This window comes from Coptis chinensis, chromosome 7 (assembly GCF_015680905.1).
Source record: "Coptis chinensis isolate HL-2020 chromosome 7, ASM1568090v1, whole genome shotgun sequence".
NCBI lineage: Eukaryota > Viridiplantae > Streptophyta > Magnoliopsida > Ranunculales > Ranunculaceae > Coptis > Coptis chinensis.
The window spans coordinates 76,010,640-76,025,853 of record NC_141462.1 but is presented as its reverse complement, the minus strand read 5'-3'; the positions used below and the strand labels follow the sequence as shown (position 1 = coordinate 76,025,853).

The following is a 15,214-nucleotide window of genomic DNA, read 5'->3' as shown; positions in this document are numbered from 1 at the left end:
TCTACCCAAAGAGCTGGCTTAATAGCAGGTGGGCAGTTTGCCTTAGCTACTTCAATGTTTTCAGCTTTCTCCAAAAACTTTGACCTATATGTCGCTTTCTGTGTCCTAAGTTTTTGAGAATAATTTGTCTCGACCAACGGACGAGCTTCAAAGTTTTCAACATTAAATTTGAATTCCTCCTATCATGAGTACAGTTGATAAGAAACAATATATTAAGACATAGCTGAATGGTAAAGTTGATTATTTAATTAATACATTAAATAAATAAATAAAAATAATTACCGTCAAGGCTTTCCAAATTGCATCCTTAAAGCCATCATCCACTAGTCTCCAATCCTTGGTGTTGATAGGGATATTAAGCTTCACTTTGTTCCCTATTGCAGTTTTGAACTTGCTTGCATTTTGTCCAACAATTTGGCCATTAGGCCATAACTCAACAAGCACTTTTCCGGAGGGACCCATTAATTATGTCTTCTTGGATGACTGAGAAGTACATTGACCTGTGGGAGAAGAGGCATCTAATGCACTAGGGTGTGCAATTGTACCACCTGATTCCATTATTTAAAAATAGCCCAACAATTTCCAACAACATTTGAAAATAAATTATTAAGGATTTCATAACACTTAAAATATGACATAACCAATTATTCAAAAAGAATGAAAAGAAATAAAAGAATATGCACTATCAAATTAACCATAATATCCAAAATTAATTTTCCAAACTACTAGAAAATCTTAAGATGATCATCAAAAAAGGAAGGCAGGCATTTGAACATATTTTCAAAATTATTGCACACTACAATCAACGACGTGGTTCTAACAGTGATCTCAAGAGTAGATTGGAAGTCTTCTGGTTTTGGTGCTTCTAGCTTGTCTACTTCGCTAGTCATTCGCCTTGGTGAATGTATGACCACCCACCAATCAGGATATTTCAAATCCCTTGAATAGAACACTTGATGGGCTTCTTTGGCACAAATGGCCGACTCATCTAACATTTTGTCGGAACTCTTGAGCCGATTAAAATTTACCACCACCAAGTTGGAGTCTGGGCATAGCTTACATCCATTGGTCTTATCTTCCACCTTAACCTTGTCACAATAAAACACCACTTCCTTGAAATTTGTGTAATTCACCTCTAGTATTTGTTTGATGACTCCGTACCACCTAGCAGACTCATCGATAGGATTTTTATCTTTCCTACTTGATGTAAATGTAGTAATTGCACTCATGCAAACACCACAGTCTTGCATAAGAATGGTTTCATCGTGAGACTTAATAGAAAATACATAACCATTGATGCGATACTTTCAAAAAGTTTTAGCTTTGAACAATGGCCCTCTAGCAAAGAACCACAATTCAGATGAAGTGTCGCCATTCTCCAACAACTACAGAGAGAACATACCACAATTCAAAAAGTGAAAATAATATAAAAGCATAACTTACTATCCTAATTAACAAAGACCTTATTATATAACCAGTCGATAAAATCTGTTTGTATCTCTACTTCTGTCTTTGCTATTCCTTTTCTACTACCTCGGGAACTAGATTGCAAAGACTCACGATACTCACTACAATTTATTCAAAGAAGTTAGTATATATGTGTGAATTTATTAATAGGGAAGTAAACATTCATGCCAAAAACTAACACCTGTAGTGATCATCAAGTCCATCGACTTCCAAACGGAAAAGTAGCCATCTACGAATTTGTACAAATTGCTCCTTCGACAAAATCACATCTTTACCTTCAAGCACAGAACCCTCATCGCTATATTCATCATTTTCATCTAGAAACACTTGACCAGTAGTTTTGTGATTCTTGGGCTGTGAATTTGGAATGTACTCCATTGCATACCTAACAGACTCTGAGACAAGATATGACTCTGCAATCGATCCTTCAACAAATCGTTTGTTACTGGGTATATCTTTGCACTCCTTCATTGACCTAATTAAGTGATAAACCTATGAATGCATTTATTAATTTTATTTAAAAGCAAGGAAAAAAAATTAGGATTGAAAGAAGAATTATTTACCGCTCAAACGGATACATCCAACGATCTCGAGTTGGTACACACATCAATGCCTCATCAGCTAGATGCACAACAAGGTGAATGCTAATATCAAAAAACGATGGTGGAAAGTACTTTTCCACCACGCACAATGCCTCTGCAACCATATACTTGGCATCTTGGATTTCTTTCCGAATTACAACTTTTGAACACAAAAGGTTAAAAAATAAGCTTATCTAATGAAGAGCTTTCCGCAAATCAGGATGAGTTGGAAAAGCATGTTGAAGTAGCACGGGCAAAAGATATTGCATAATCACATGATAGTCGTGTGACTTCATTACAAGCAAACCGGGTGGATCAAGACTAACAATGTTACTCAGATTAGATGAAAAACCTAAAAGGAGCCTCAAAGTTTTCAAAGTTTTAAGGAAATCCATCTTCTCTGCCTTATCTAGGAAGAACGGTGCGTTGTAGGTTTAACTTGTTTCCCACTTGCAAGGTCAGTTTGCATCCACTGATCCCGGTGTATGCCAAGTGCCCTCATATCCTCTCATGCCTGGACTGTATCTTTCGATTTGTCTTTCTTATTAAGGATCGTGTCTAGTATGTGCTCTGCAACATTCTTTTCAATGTGCATCACATCAATAACATGACGAACTTTGTGATAGATCCAGTAAACAAGGAAAAACAATATAGACTTTCTATACCATGCCGATGTAACTTCATTACCTTCATTGTCGTCAACCACAATTTGACCACTTCTCTTCCGCTTCTGACCAGGTTTATACTTCACATAACTCAATATTTGCAAAAGTACATCGCCATTTAATCGTTGAGGAGGAGTTCTACGCTCTTCTTTCTTGCTACCCACTAGTCCCAAGTACTTGTCGTTCCTGAACGGGTGATTACCTTTAAGGAATATACGGTAATCTAAGTATACATTTTTCCTACTAGACTTCAAATATATGGAAGAAGTATTGTCACCCAAACAGGACAAGCTTTGTAACCATGTGTTACGCAGCCCGCTAAGTTTCCATATGCAAGCAAATCATGGATACCCTTCATTAGCATAGCCTTCAAAGTGAAGTTTTCTCTTTTGTTCATGTCATAAGCCGGCACTCCTTTCCACAACTCTAAAAGTCATCATACAATGGTTCAAGAAAAACATCGATGTCTCATTTTGGTGCCTTTGGACCGGGTATAAGTAAAGACAACATCTGAAACTCTGCTTTCATGCACATAGAAGGGGGGAGATTGTAAGGCACAGTGATAACAGGCCAACAACTATAACTAGTAGACTGAATGCCACGCGGATTAAACCCATCGGTTGTAATTACAAGCCAAACATTGTGCTGCTCATTAGCAATGTTTGGCCACTTTTCTTTATAAATTTTCCACTGGCCTGAATCAATTGGATGACGCATATAAGCCGCAGAAGTCTCTGCTCGTGCATGCCATGTCATCTCATGCGCTACCCACAATATAGTACAACCGCTTGAGTCTTGGAATTAAAGGAAAATATCTCAGTACCTTGTTAGGCTCCTTGGAATTCTTCTTCCCTTTACTCCCCTCCTTAACTTTAAACCTTGGTTCTTGGCACTCTGGACATTCTGTCAAATCTTTGTTCGTCTTCCAATATAAGATACAATTGTTCTCACACGCATGAATGCACGTAGCCTTTATCCCTAAGTCTTTCAACATCTCCTTCATTACTGGATACTTCTCAGGGAAGGTGTTACCTTTAGGCAACCATCGCCTCAATAAGGATAAAAGTACTATCATACCAGTTCCAGACCAACCAAATTCCTTCTTTACATTATGAAGTTCTACAAGTGCTGAGAGAGTTGTCTCAAGACCCTCACATGTAGGATACAATTTTTTAGTTGCTTTTTTCTTATAATCGTAATACCTCTTTCCTAAGTCTGCTTCAGGAACATAAGGTTCACCAAATTCAAATCCCAAACTGCCATCACCTGTCACCTGTCACCTGTCACCGTGTAATCCAAAAGCAGAGTCGACAAAGTTTCTCATCCCAATCTCGACATCCCCAATGGTTTCTTCCTCGGTGTCCCCCATCTCAAACCCATCATCAACCGAGGTTTTTTCCCCAATATTTGCAACCAATGGAGGATGAACAACAACAGCGATTAGATAAGTCCTCACCGTGTAAAGTCTATACATGATAGGACTTCTCTATACCTTTTGAGATTAAATGGTATCCAACCTCTTTATAAGTCAACCAATACCTATTCTGGCACTTCTTGCACGGACAAGGACACTTCTTCCCACCCAACTTCCACAATGTAAATTTAAGAAAAACCTCAACTCCCAATGAATAGACTACGCCGCCTCTTTCATTTTCACTCATCCATTCTTTGTCTATTGGTTCTGACATTCTATACTATATTTAGAAACCAAGGAAAATAATAGTCAACATAAATACCAATTAGCTAGTTTTCCAACTATGTATAAACAAAAAACAAGAAAGAAGCGGCATCATAAATATAAATAATATACACTTTACATGCGTAAAATAAAAAACTAAATAAAAACAAGTAAATAAGTCCATCCAATCCTAAATACATACATGTTTATTATAGAACTAAGGAATAATACTCTTCAAAGAAATATACACGGTCCCCTTCACCAACTAAATATTTTTTTCAGTTGAAAAGATAAGATTCAAATGCAGGTAACATTGTTTTCAATCCATATGGGCAGCAACAGTTAGAACACTAAATTTTGCAGGTGTATAGCTCGTCACTTAATGCAACATATAATTTCCACCATATCTACAACTCAAATCTAACAAATACAATGAATATATGTCATGCACCCATATTTTCAGAATGAAAGAGCCACTAGGAAATTGTATTTGTGAGTACAGATGCTACTTTAGCACTACCTATTGATTTGCTTTATTCTAGTGCAAGGCAACTAATGCAATTAAATATGCACTGACATAAAAGAAAAGGTCTAGCCTAGTTATATTCTTATATCCTCAACAACTAATTATCACATTTCAAGTAGTATGTAATCCAGGAGCTATGTACATAACCTACAAGGAAACAAACTTTTATAACCACATCTATTAAACCAATAAAGATTAATATTTTACCTCAAAATTAGACTTAGCTGCAACAAGTGAAACTTTTGAGAAAATTAGTCAACCTTTTAAAAAGGAAACATATCAAGTATGAGAAAAAACAGATACACAATGGATAAGTGTCATACACCAATATTTTCAGAAAATTGTATCCACGACTCCACTAACACATCTCTCTTTTTCAATGAATAAAAAATAATAATTACGGAATCACTAACTAAAAGAAATTCTATCTTACAGTTGTTTCTCAAAGCCAACTGCCTAGTATGCACTACTCCCACTTACAAATCACAGACAACAACAAATTGAGGGTGCTATGAATAGATTAACATACAATCAATCAGTATTTTCCAGTGAATTCTCAATCAAATCATGCATACATTCGACTAATCTAAGCAACAATCAACAATCAACTTAACGGTATTCTCTAAACATGAAGTCTGTTGAGCATTTTAGTATTAATTTCTATTTAATACTGAAATTAGCTTGAAACACTAACAAGGATCTCTATTAGAAAAATAAAAACAAGGATTTCATTATAGTTTCTCATTAGTGCAAAAACATGTTTACAAACAACCAAGAGGAGAGAGAGAGAGAGAGTCAGCACAAAAGTAACCTTTTTTAATCGAGAATCTATGAAGAGATTGACTTGGTTCGTCGAGAATGAAAAATTGGAGAAGATGTGAATAGTAGCTAGGGTTCTTCAGAGAGAGAGAGAGAGAGAGAGTGGTTTTTTTTTTTGTTTCCTGCCGTACGAAAAAAAAGGCGAGATTAGAATTCCTTTTCTAAGTGTTAGCCGAAAAAAATAAGAAAAAATAAGGGGAATATATATGTGACCGCGTTACCAAATTTGCCCGCTTGTGATATATTTTTTTATTTTTCAATTTATTATGCATATTTGTTTCCTTTTCTAACGGATATAAATGTTAGCATATCCCAAAATAATCGTGAAAACATTATTAAATATTAATTCAAGATTTTAAGTAACGCTTGTTGTAGTAAGTAACGGATATAACTGTTACTGCATCAGTAGCAGTTATATCCGTTACTTATTGAAAATTTGCACTGTTATAAAATAGCTATTATGGTGTAGTGATGGTTTGGGAAGTTGTTATGCCAGTGGAGTGTGAACCCCATTTCCCATGGAGATTCGAGATGGTATAATGATTCGTATTTTATGCTTAAAGCTACAAGGAAGAAGAACATTTGGGGTGATTACATCCAACTAATGGTCTCCCCTAAGAGAATAGTTTCAAATCATAAAGTTCTAATCTTTCCCAGGGGTGAAGTTTGGCGGAAGAGCTCAAGATGTTGAAAAGTTATCTCGATCCCATAATCCCAACTTTGATATAAACAATTATCCCTTGGAGTTCCCCAACCTACCAGAAGATGTTGTCTCACATAAGGTGAAGGTGTCAATTAGATCAACAGGTATAGTTACCAATGCCAGTTGGTGGATCAATGCAGCTACATGTCATGCGTCTTCCGGAGACATGGATTGGGGGTGGGTTGGCAACAAGATCAAAGACCACCTTGGTTCTTCTGAGCTTATAATCGTGGACAAGAAAAGCATGGGGGTGGGTTGGGCACTTTGTGGTATAGCCAAACCTCAGTGAATTTTAAAGCATGGAGGCCAGATTGGCTATCTTTGGATGCGTCTTTACTAGAGAAGAAGAATTGGATGGTCTCTTTAATTGGAATTCCCCCTCATCTAACGGTGAAGCACACTGTAGAGAGAGTTGTTAAGCAATTTGGACAAGATTTTCAAATTGACGAGCGTGCTCTTGTCTTTGGGTCTTCAATCATAAAAGTCAGTTTAAACAATGTGAAACTCTCTCATATCCCTAAGTTGATCATATTGGAAGAGAAGGGGTACAATTTTCCGATCAGAATTGAAGTCATCGAGAGGGACAACTCCGGTTGGAATTCGGCCACATCTCAGTGTGACTCGGCATGTCCGGATACAGGTGGGTCACCAAATCATGTTTCTCCTGCCTCTGTTGCTCAAATGGCGGATAATGTGACATCACCCTCATCTACTTCACTGCCACCTGGTTTTGATAACATACAAGAAATGGCCACGTTGCATGTTCAAAATTCAAATCTATCTCGTACAGATTGGAGGACAGATATGTCACAGGAGGCACAACAGTCAGATGGTCAAAATGACAGTAACATTTGTATGGACAATCCAGCTGTATTTCTTCATAATTCTATTCAAGCGTTAGAACCAATAGAATAGTGCACTAAAGCGGGTATGTCATCAAGTCCGATCCTAGGATCCTCAAACCCAACACCCCATTTACATACGGAGAATGAGCGGTATACAGGGCCCACTAGCCCACGACAGACGCACATGACAAATGGGAGGCCCAATAGTAAAAAGAGGAACGAGGCAGGACCTATGGGCCTATTTCCTTGGTTGAATATTGCTTTAAGGTGGGCCCACATGACAAGACAAGCACATAGGCCTAAACCAAAAAGAAGGCACCATCGTAGGCCCATGTCAAATCCAAGTTCTGGAGAGGAACATATTCATCTCAGGTATATGGGATCGCTCAAACCCAAGTCCAGACTGGCTCAGGTATATGGGAATGCTCCTCTTTCTCAATAGGCAAATATGTTAGAGTTCTCCAGTACTTCAACCTCTGCTCTGGCTTTCAATTCAAGTGACGACAACAATCATGAGGTCTCTTCCGCTCCCGATTCTTCTAGTCGAGGTAGATACGTGCCTTCTCCATTATGCTCACATGAGGTGTCTTTATCACATATTGCCAATAGTATTCATAGAAATGAGAATGAAGAGGACATTAGTAATTAGATTCAGTGGCTGGCAATTCCTTTAGCTGAGCAGCTTGGTTTAACTGAGGAACGAGGGAGACAGGCTCTTTTTAATTCTTTCATGGCCCTTGATAAAACAAACATAACAAATCATGTTACAGATGCTACACTGCCTTTTAATTAGGAAAGCTCAGATTCGGAGAGGCTTAGCAATAGTGATGTTGGGGTTGACGACGTTCTTAATGACGATTAAAATTGCTTCGTGGAATGCAAGGGGAGTGGGAAACCTGACAACTTGTAACAGCATTCGGAGGTTGAGATCAAAACATAAGCCGGATATTATTGTTATTCAAGAAACTAGGTTACAAGATGGAAACATCACTGAGTTTCATGCCCTTTGGAGGCACCCTTGGCAGCTTGTTTTGGTTCCTTCTTTGGGTTTTTCTGGTGGGATTGCTCTTGCGTGGAACTCAAGCAAAATTACAGTGGAGGACACGCTATGCGGAGCATATTTAGTTTTGGTAATGTGTACAAACTTAAATGATAATTTTAAATGGCTGTTTATTGGGGTATATGGTCCTCCACAAGCTAGGTGGAGGGATCATTTTTGGGAGGAGGTGGAGAATGTTAGAGCATGGTCCCAACTTCTTTGGTGTCTTGGTGGTGATTTTAACGTTATTCGGTTCCCTCACGAAAGAAAAAGGGGTGGAAGGTTCGATGCAGGCATGCGTGAATTCGGTGAGTTTATTAATAGCCATGCTCTTATAGACTATCCTCTGAATGGCGCCCTTTTCACATGGTCAGATGGACTAGAAGAACCCCGAATGTCAAGGGTTGACCGATTCTTAACTTCAACTGCTTGAGATGAACACTACTGCCATGCTTCTCAAAGACCACTTTCAAAATACTCCTCGGATCATCGGGCAATTATGTTACTGTGCGAAGATCAATTAAGTGGTCCTATTCCCTTTCGGTTCGAATTAATGTGGTTTGAAGACCAAACTCTTGTGACTAAGATCAAGGAATGGTATAATTCTTTTCACTTTGAAGGAAGGCCTAGTACTATTTGGTGGCGTAAAATGAAGGCACTTAAAGAAAGGCTTAAGACATGGAATAAAGAGGTCTTTGGCTGGGTAGATGTGCAAATTGATGATCTGCTATGTCGCATCGAGGTCCTTGAAACTAAGGAAGAAACCATGCCACTCTCACAAGAGGAATTCTGTAACAAAATTATTTTGAAGCAATCACTTAAAAGTTTACTCAAGAAGGAAGAAATTAATTGGAGAGTCAAGTCCAAAAGCAAGTGGCTCTTTGAAGGGGATGAATGCACTAAGTTCTTTCATGGCGTAGCAAATGCAAGAAATAAAGTCAAAAGCCTCAAGAGGATGGTCATAGAAGGGGTGGAGGTTAGTGATCCGCAAGCTATCAAAGATCATGTGATTCAATTCTATGAAGACCTATTCACATAAACGATGGAGGGTAGACCGAAGTTAGATGCACTAGAATTTGGCTGCATTTCGAAGGACACAAGGACACATCTTGAAAGAAGTTTCACTGAGGAGGAGGTCAAGCTTGCTCTCGACAACCTGGGAGGTGAAAAGTCTCCAGGTCCAGATGGGTTTCATATGGCGGTGTTCAAGAAATGTTGGCACGTTTTAAAGGACGACATTATGGCGGTCATCAAAGATTTTCAGGATATAGGATTTTTGGACAATAAAAATAATTCCACCTTCTTAACCCTGATACCAAAAAAAGATGGTTGTCTAACATTATCAGAATACATGCATATTAGCCTTATTGGCCGGTGGAATCTAAAAGATCATCGCAAAAGTACTTTCTAGAAGACTGAAATTGACGCTCCTAAAGATCATCTCCATTTCTCAAGGCGCCTCGGTGGATGGAAGACAAATACTAGATAGCTCACTCATTGCAAATGAACTTATTGATTCAAGATTGACATCTAAGGCACCAGGTGTCATATGCAAGCTGGATATCACTAAAGCTTTCGACCACGTCTTTGGACTACTTGTTGGAAAGAATGGGTTTCGGTAGTGTGTGGAGAATGTGGATTCATACCTGCATATCAACAACCTCTTTTTCAATCATATTGAATGGTACACCAGCTGGTTTCTTCAGAAGCAAGAGGGGACTTCGACAAGGTGACCTTCTTTCACCTCTTTTATTCACTATTGTCATGGAAGCTCTCACTAGGCTGTTCCATAGAGCCATGTCCTTGGGGTATATCAAAGGCTTTCAAGTAGCACAGAACTCTCCTGAAGTTGGTATTCTACAATATGCCGATGATACTCTATTCCTTCTTGAACCGACTAGTTCTCAACTCTTCGTGCTCAAAGCTATTTTGTTAATGTTTAAAGCAGTTTTTGGTCTAAGAACTAATCTGGCAAAATCATCCTTGCTGGAAGTGGGACAGGTGGATAGTATGGAATACTTGGCTTTTATTTTGGACTGTAAAATTGGTTCGCTGCCTTGCAAATACCTGGGCCTTCCTCTTGGCACTTCTTATAAGAAGAATGAATCATGGGACTCAGTGATAGAGCACTTTCATAAAAGGCTAGATGGGTGGCAATGTAATTACTTGTCTAAGGGTGGAAGACTTACACTTATAAAGAGTACTTTATCCAACCTTCCGGTGTACCAACTTTCACTTCTCACTATCCCGATGAGTGTCGCCAAATTGTTAGATAGACTAGTCCGAAATTTTCTTTGGGGGACGACGGAAAATAGGCGCAAAATTCATCTGGTCTCTTGGGAACAACTATGTTTTCCTAAACCCTATGGGGGTCTTAGTATTCGCTCTTTAACGATCTTTAATAAAGCTCTCCTGGGTAAATGGATATAGAGATATGGCATGGAAACTGGTGGTCTTTGGAGAACAATTATTGAAGCAAAATATGGGGCAGATGAGTCGGGATGGTGGCCTAAACCAATTTCTCAACCACATGGATGTAGCCTGTGGAAAGGTATTTCGGCCTCTTCCGCAATTCAGAGGCAGTATAAGGTACAAGGCTGGTACCGAAAACATAATTCGATTATGGCATGATGCCTGGTGCGGTGACTCCCTTCTTTGCACAAGATTTCCTACTCTTTTCAGATTTGCTTCCAAGAAAACAGGTGTGATTTCAGACCATTACAGTCCAGCAAACTTACAAGTAGTTTGGAACCTCCACCTACGAAGGGCTCCTCGTGACTGGGAGTTGCCTGTCATTGCCGAACTGCTTAGTATGATCCATGGTGTAACATTTTCAAACGAGGAAGACGAGTGGGCATGGAGATGGTCGCCAAATGGTTCTTTTAGCGTTAGCAGTTTCTATGATCATTTAGAAGCGGGAAGAAGGCAAGAAAGACAGGATACAATTCAGCCATTCTCTCACACTTTAGTTTGGTCAATCCCAATACCTTCTAAAGTTAAATTCTTCTTTTGGTGTGCCTTACTCAACAAGATTCAAACTAGAGAGCAGCTCACCTCACGAGGTATGGATGTGTCAACTGGATGTCCTCTATGTGGTAACTTTGAGGAAACAACTTCTCACCTATTTCTCGTTTGCGATACGGTGAAATTTGTTTGGACCAATCTAGTGGACAACATCTTTGATATCATTGAGGTGATGTCAAACACATATTCTTTAGAAAACTTACTTCAACAGTGGCCTCAAGTGAGAGGGGGGAACTTTGGGAAGAAGCTTTGGAGAATTCTGCCGTATGCAACTACTTGGATCATATGGACTACTAGAAATGAGGTGGTCTTCAGGCATAAACAGGTTAGGAGGGATCACATGTGCACTAATGTAAAGGCTTTGGCATGGTACTGGGTTGGTGGAGCGATCAGAAATCAGGATCGGAGTATCGGTTTGAAGACTTAATGGTACACTGGGATTCACTTTTTAGAGCGTCCTGATGACTTGTATGTTGTTGTCATGTTATGTATTGGTGTGAGCAACTCTCTCACCCAATTTGTAATTTTGCCTCCTATGGCTTCATCAATAAAATTTAACTTATAAAAAAAAAATGTCTTAAACTGTCACAAAACTTTTATTGTGCGCCATATATTTTGATCAATATATTGGTTTGAAACACCATAATATATATATATGGACATGTGGAGGGATCAGAGATAGATCCACAGTTAGCAAGAAAATATATTAGTATTAAAGACGATGCTCTAACTCAACAATAATTAACTCTTTCTATGCCTTCGTTTTATATATTTATTGAAAAATTCTTTTGAGAAGGCACCCACGGTGAGGTTGCGTATCTTGATTAAACATAAACTTGATATGCCACCTGTCTTTAAATGCAACACAACTTGGCAAGGGTGTGCTCTCTAAGGCAGGGAATCGGGTTGGGTTTGATCCGAATCCGACCCAACCCGATCCGACCCGAACATGAATAGTTTAGGTTCGGGTTGATATTGATATCCGTTTATTTATTCAGGTTGGGTTTGGATTCGGGTTCGGATATATTTTTTGGGCTGTTTTTGTATTTTTAGTATTATCTGATCGGGTTGGTCGAATTTGGTTCGGGTTCGGGTTCGGGTCGGATTCGGATATAAGATTTCGGTTTTATTCGGGTTCGGATATTGTCAAACTATTCGGGTTCAGATTCGGATATAGCCATATCCAATCCGAACCCGACCCGTTCCCTGCCCTAGTGCTCTCACATAGGGTAGGAAATCAGGTTGGGTTGACCCAAAACCGGACTTGACCGGGTTAGGTTCGAATCATGAAGCAAATCTGATTCTATTATTCGGGTCAGTACGGTTTCCAGTAGAGTTCGGATTCGGATATTGAGAAAATAACAATTTATCTGATTAACTATTAAAAAATAGATTTATTTTGTAGCACAGTAGAAAACATTTCAACCGATTCGGGTTCAGATTCGGATTCGGTTACTTATCTATTAATTTTTCATCTATCTTGAGTTAATAATGAATCTATAACTTGAAAGTGAGGACCATTATTATTTGTTTTCAGAATCTGTTTTCCTTTAATTTCATTTTATGTTAATGTGTTCATGTTCAGTTCCTAACTAGCTAGCGGTTCCTATAGAAACTACACAAATCAAACCAACTTGTCAGTTTTTTTTTATCAAAACCAAAACCGAACTAGACATGTTCAGTGAACTCGATATGAAACCAAATTGATCGAACTGGGTATGACCTGCTTTCACTATCTCCCTCTATGATTTGGTGACTAAAAACTTATACAATATATATATCATCCATCAAAAAATAGATTTTACATTAAATGATATGAATATAATATATAAGTTAAACGATTCGATTCGGCTCGCTTTACACTACAAACCAAAGGGCATAAACCAAACCAAAGACCGAACCGAACCCATCAGTTCTTATATTTAGGAAACTTAAACCGAACTGATGCTACCAAGAACCGTAAAAACTGCAGGGTTCGCTTTGACTTCGTTCGGTTAGGTTTCTCACTTTCATGGTTTCAGTTTTCAATTGAACAGCCTAATTTCATCTCATTTGGGGGCAATTTAGTACTTGTAAAATTCCTAGTCCTATAAAGACCACGCATTCCATCACTCACTTTCTTGTAAGTTGCAACTCTGACCAGAAACACCAACCTTCCAAACAACAATACCCAAAAATCTACAAAAACTAGTTCGGTAGCTCCCATATATTCAACTCTTTATTCCGTTCGTGCTTCTTACAATGTCAGGTGTTTGGGTATTCAATGCAAAGGGTGTTGCTCGTCTCATCACAAACCCAACAAAAGAATCATTTGAGACAAAAGAACCAACTAGGTCCGGTTCAGCCACAGCGCCAGGTGCTCGTCGCCGTGTCTTGGTTTACTTACCAGAGAACCAAGTGATCACTTCATATGAAGAACTAGATCAAAGGCTTCATGAACTTGGTTGGGTGCGTTATTACGAGAATGGTCGTCGAAATCCCGATCTCATTCAGTATCACACATCTCCTACTTCTGTCGATCTCATTTCTCTCCCTATAAATTTCGCCAACTTTAAGACTCCACAAATGTATGACATTGTTGTCAAGAATCGATCTTACTTTGAGGTTCGTGACTACCAGGCGTGAAATGGTCTCATGATCATCATCCCCGGCAATATGTGCTTTATGGATCCTGTTATAGTACTGATCAGTTTGTCTGTGTTTTAGATGCTAAGACTAGTAATTTGTTAGGTTTAGTGTAAGCTGAATTCCTCATGTGCGTTCAGTATGTTATCATGTGGTGAGTGTACGTGCCGTTTTGTTTATCATGTGCGTGTAGCTTATTTAGAGTTGTAGTTCATGCAACTTTCTTTACATTTGCTTGATCTTTACCGTTTTCGATGGTTTGGTTACTGGTGTTGTGGGCAGTACTATGAATTCACCACCCTTGACAAAAATGCATGTGATATCATGTGTATTTAATGCTGCTCTCATGATACACACGTACAGAATTGAGTTTTGTTGCCCCAAAATTGTGTGTCCAGCCTATCCCAAAACAATTACAACTATTGATGTTGTACTTCGAGATTATGCACATACTGAACAACGTGTATGTCAATGCAAATCGAAGGTTTACAAAGTTTCTGGATAACTGCAAACGTAGGCACTCCGCCCTGTTTGCCGTCCAAATTGACTTACAGTACATAACCATTTTTTTTTAAGGAAAAAACTAATTAAACAAAGTTTTTTGTGAATTGGTCTAAAGTCGAATGCCTATAAATTCATTTTTTTTTCCTTTAGTTTTTTGTTTATTTTCTTTTTCGTGCTAAAAAACTCTTGTCCACATAGGTAATTTAGTGTCCACGTAAGCTTTTGTTAGTCAATTTGGATGCCAGATAGACGGAGTGCCTACATTGTTACAAGATTTGGGCTACCCTGAGGATATCCCTATAGAGATGAGTGTGCCAATACCGTTGGATCTCGGATCCGATGGTATCGGATGTCGTCCCTACGAGGATATCCTCGGGTAGACGAACTCTTGTTACAATTGAAATAAACGATGCCCATTTTGTTACAAAAAAAAATTGTATGCCCTTTTTGTGAATTGGCCTAAAATTGGATATATGCCTGCAGATTCATTTTTTCCTTAACCGCAAAACTAAACTCCAATCAAACATGCACCAGGTTTGGATATACATACAGATACAATACAAGTACGTACAACCTTATATAATTTGTATCTTGAGCGGCAGACCTAAAACTTGTATCATTATTTTCTTTTTGTTTGATCAAATCACCAATTAGTTCATCATATGTGGTACCTTTAATTTGAAATTGAGTTCTTGTTTAGGTCAAGACATTCATTTCTTTTGTTTTTTTGTTCGAAAC

The 15,214-nt window shown here is 38.5% G+C and overlaps 4 protein-coding genes across 4 annotated transcripts; 3 read left to right on the top strand and 1 right to left on the bottom strand.

The window, feature by feature from the left end:
• Positions 1 to 2,556: 2,556 nt before the first annotated feature.
• On the bottom strand, positions 2,557 to 4,187 carry LOC147488941 (uncharacterized). The gene is made up of 3 exons (XM_086574528.1): positions 4,001 to 4,187; positions 3,537 to 3,928; positions 2,557 to 2,961 (listed from the first exon to the last, which is right to left on the bottom strand). The coding sequence occupies exons 1-3, from the start codon at positions 4,185 to 4,187 to the stop codon at positions 2,557 to 2,559; spliced, it is 984 nt and encodes a 327-aa protein (XP_086430654.1).
• A 3,948-nt stretch (positions 4,188 to 8,135) lies between these two features.
• LOC147488940 (uncharacterized) lies at positions 8,136 to 8,756 on the top strand. The gene has a single exon (XM_086574527.1). It carries the CDS (start codon positions 8,136 to 8,138, stop codon positions 8,754 to 8,756), a length of 621 nt encoding a protein of 206 aa, XP_086430653.1.
• Positions 8,757 to 10,757: 2,001 nt separating this feature from the next.
• Positions 10,758 to 11,774, top strand: LOC147488939 (uncharacterized). The gene has a single exon (XM_086574526.1). It carries the CDS (start codon positions 10,758 to 10,760, stop codon positions 11,772 to 11,774), a length of 1,017 nt encoding a protein of 338 aa, XP_086430652.1.
• Positions 11,775 to 13,588: 1,814 nt separating this feature from the next.
• LOC147488938 (flowering-promoting factor 1-like) lies at positions 13,589 to 13,972 on the top strand. Its single transcript, XM_086574525.1, has one exon. The coding sequence runs from the start codon at positions 13,589 to 13,591 to the stop codon at positions 13,970 to 13,972; it is 384 nt and encodes a 127-aa protein (XP_086430651.1).
• Positions 13,973 to 15,214: the final 1,242 nt, after the last annotated feature.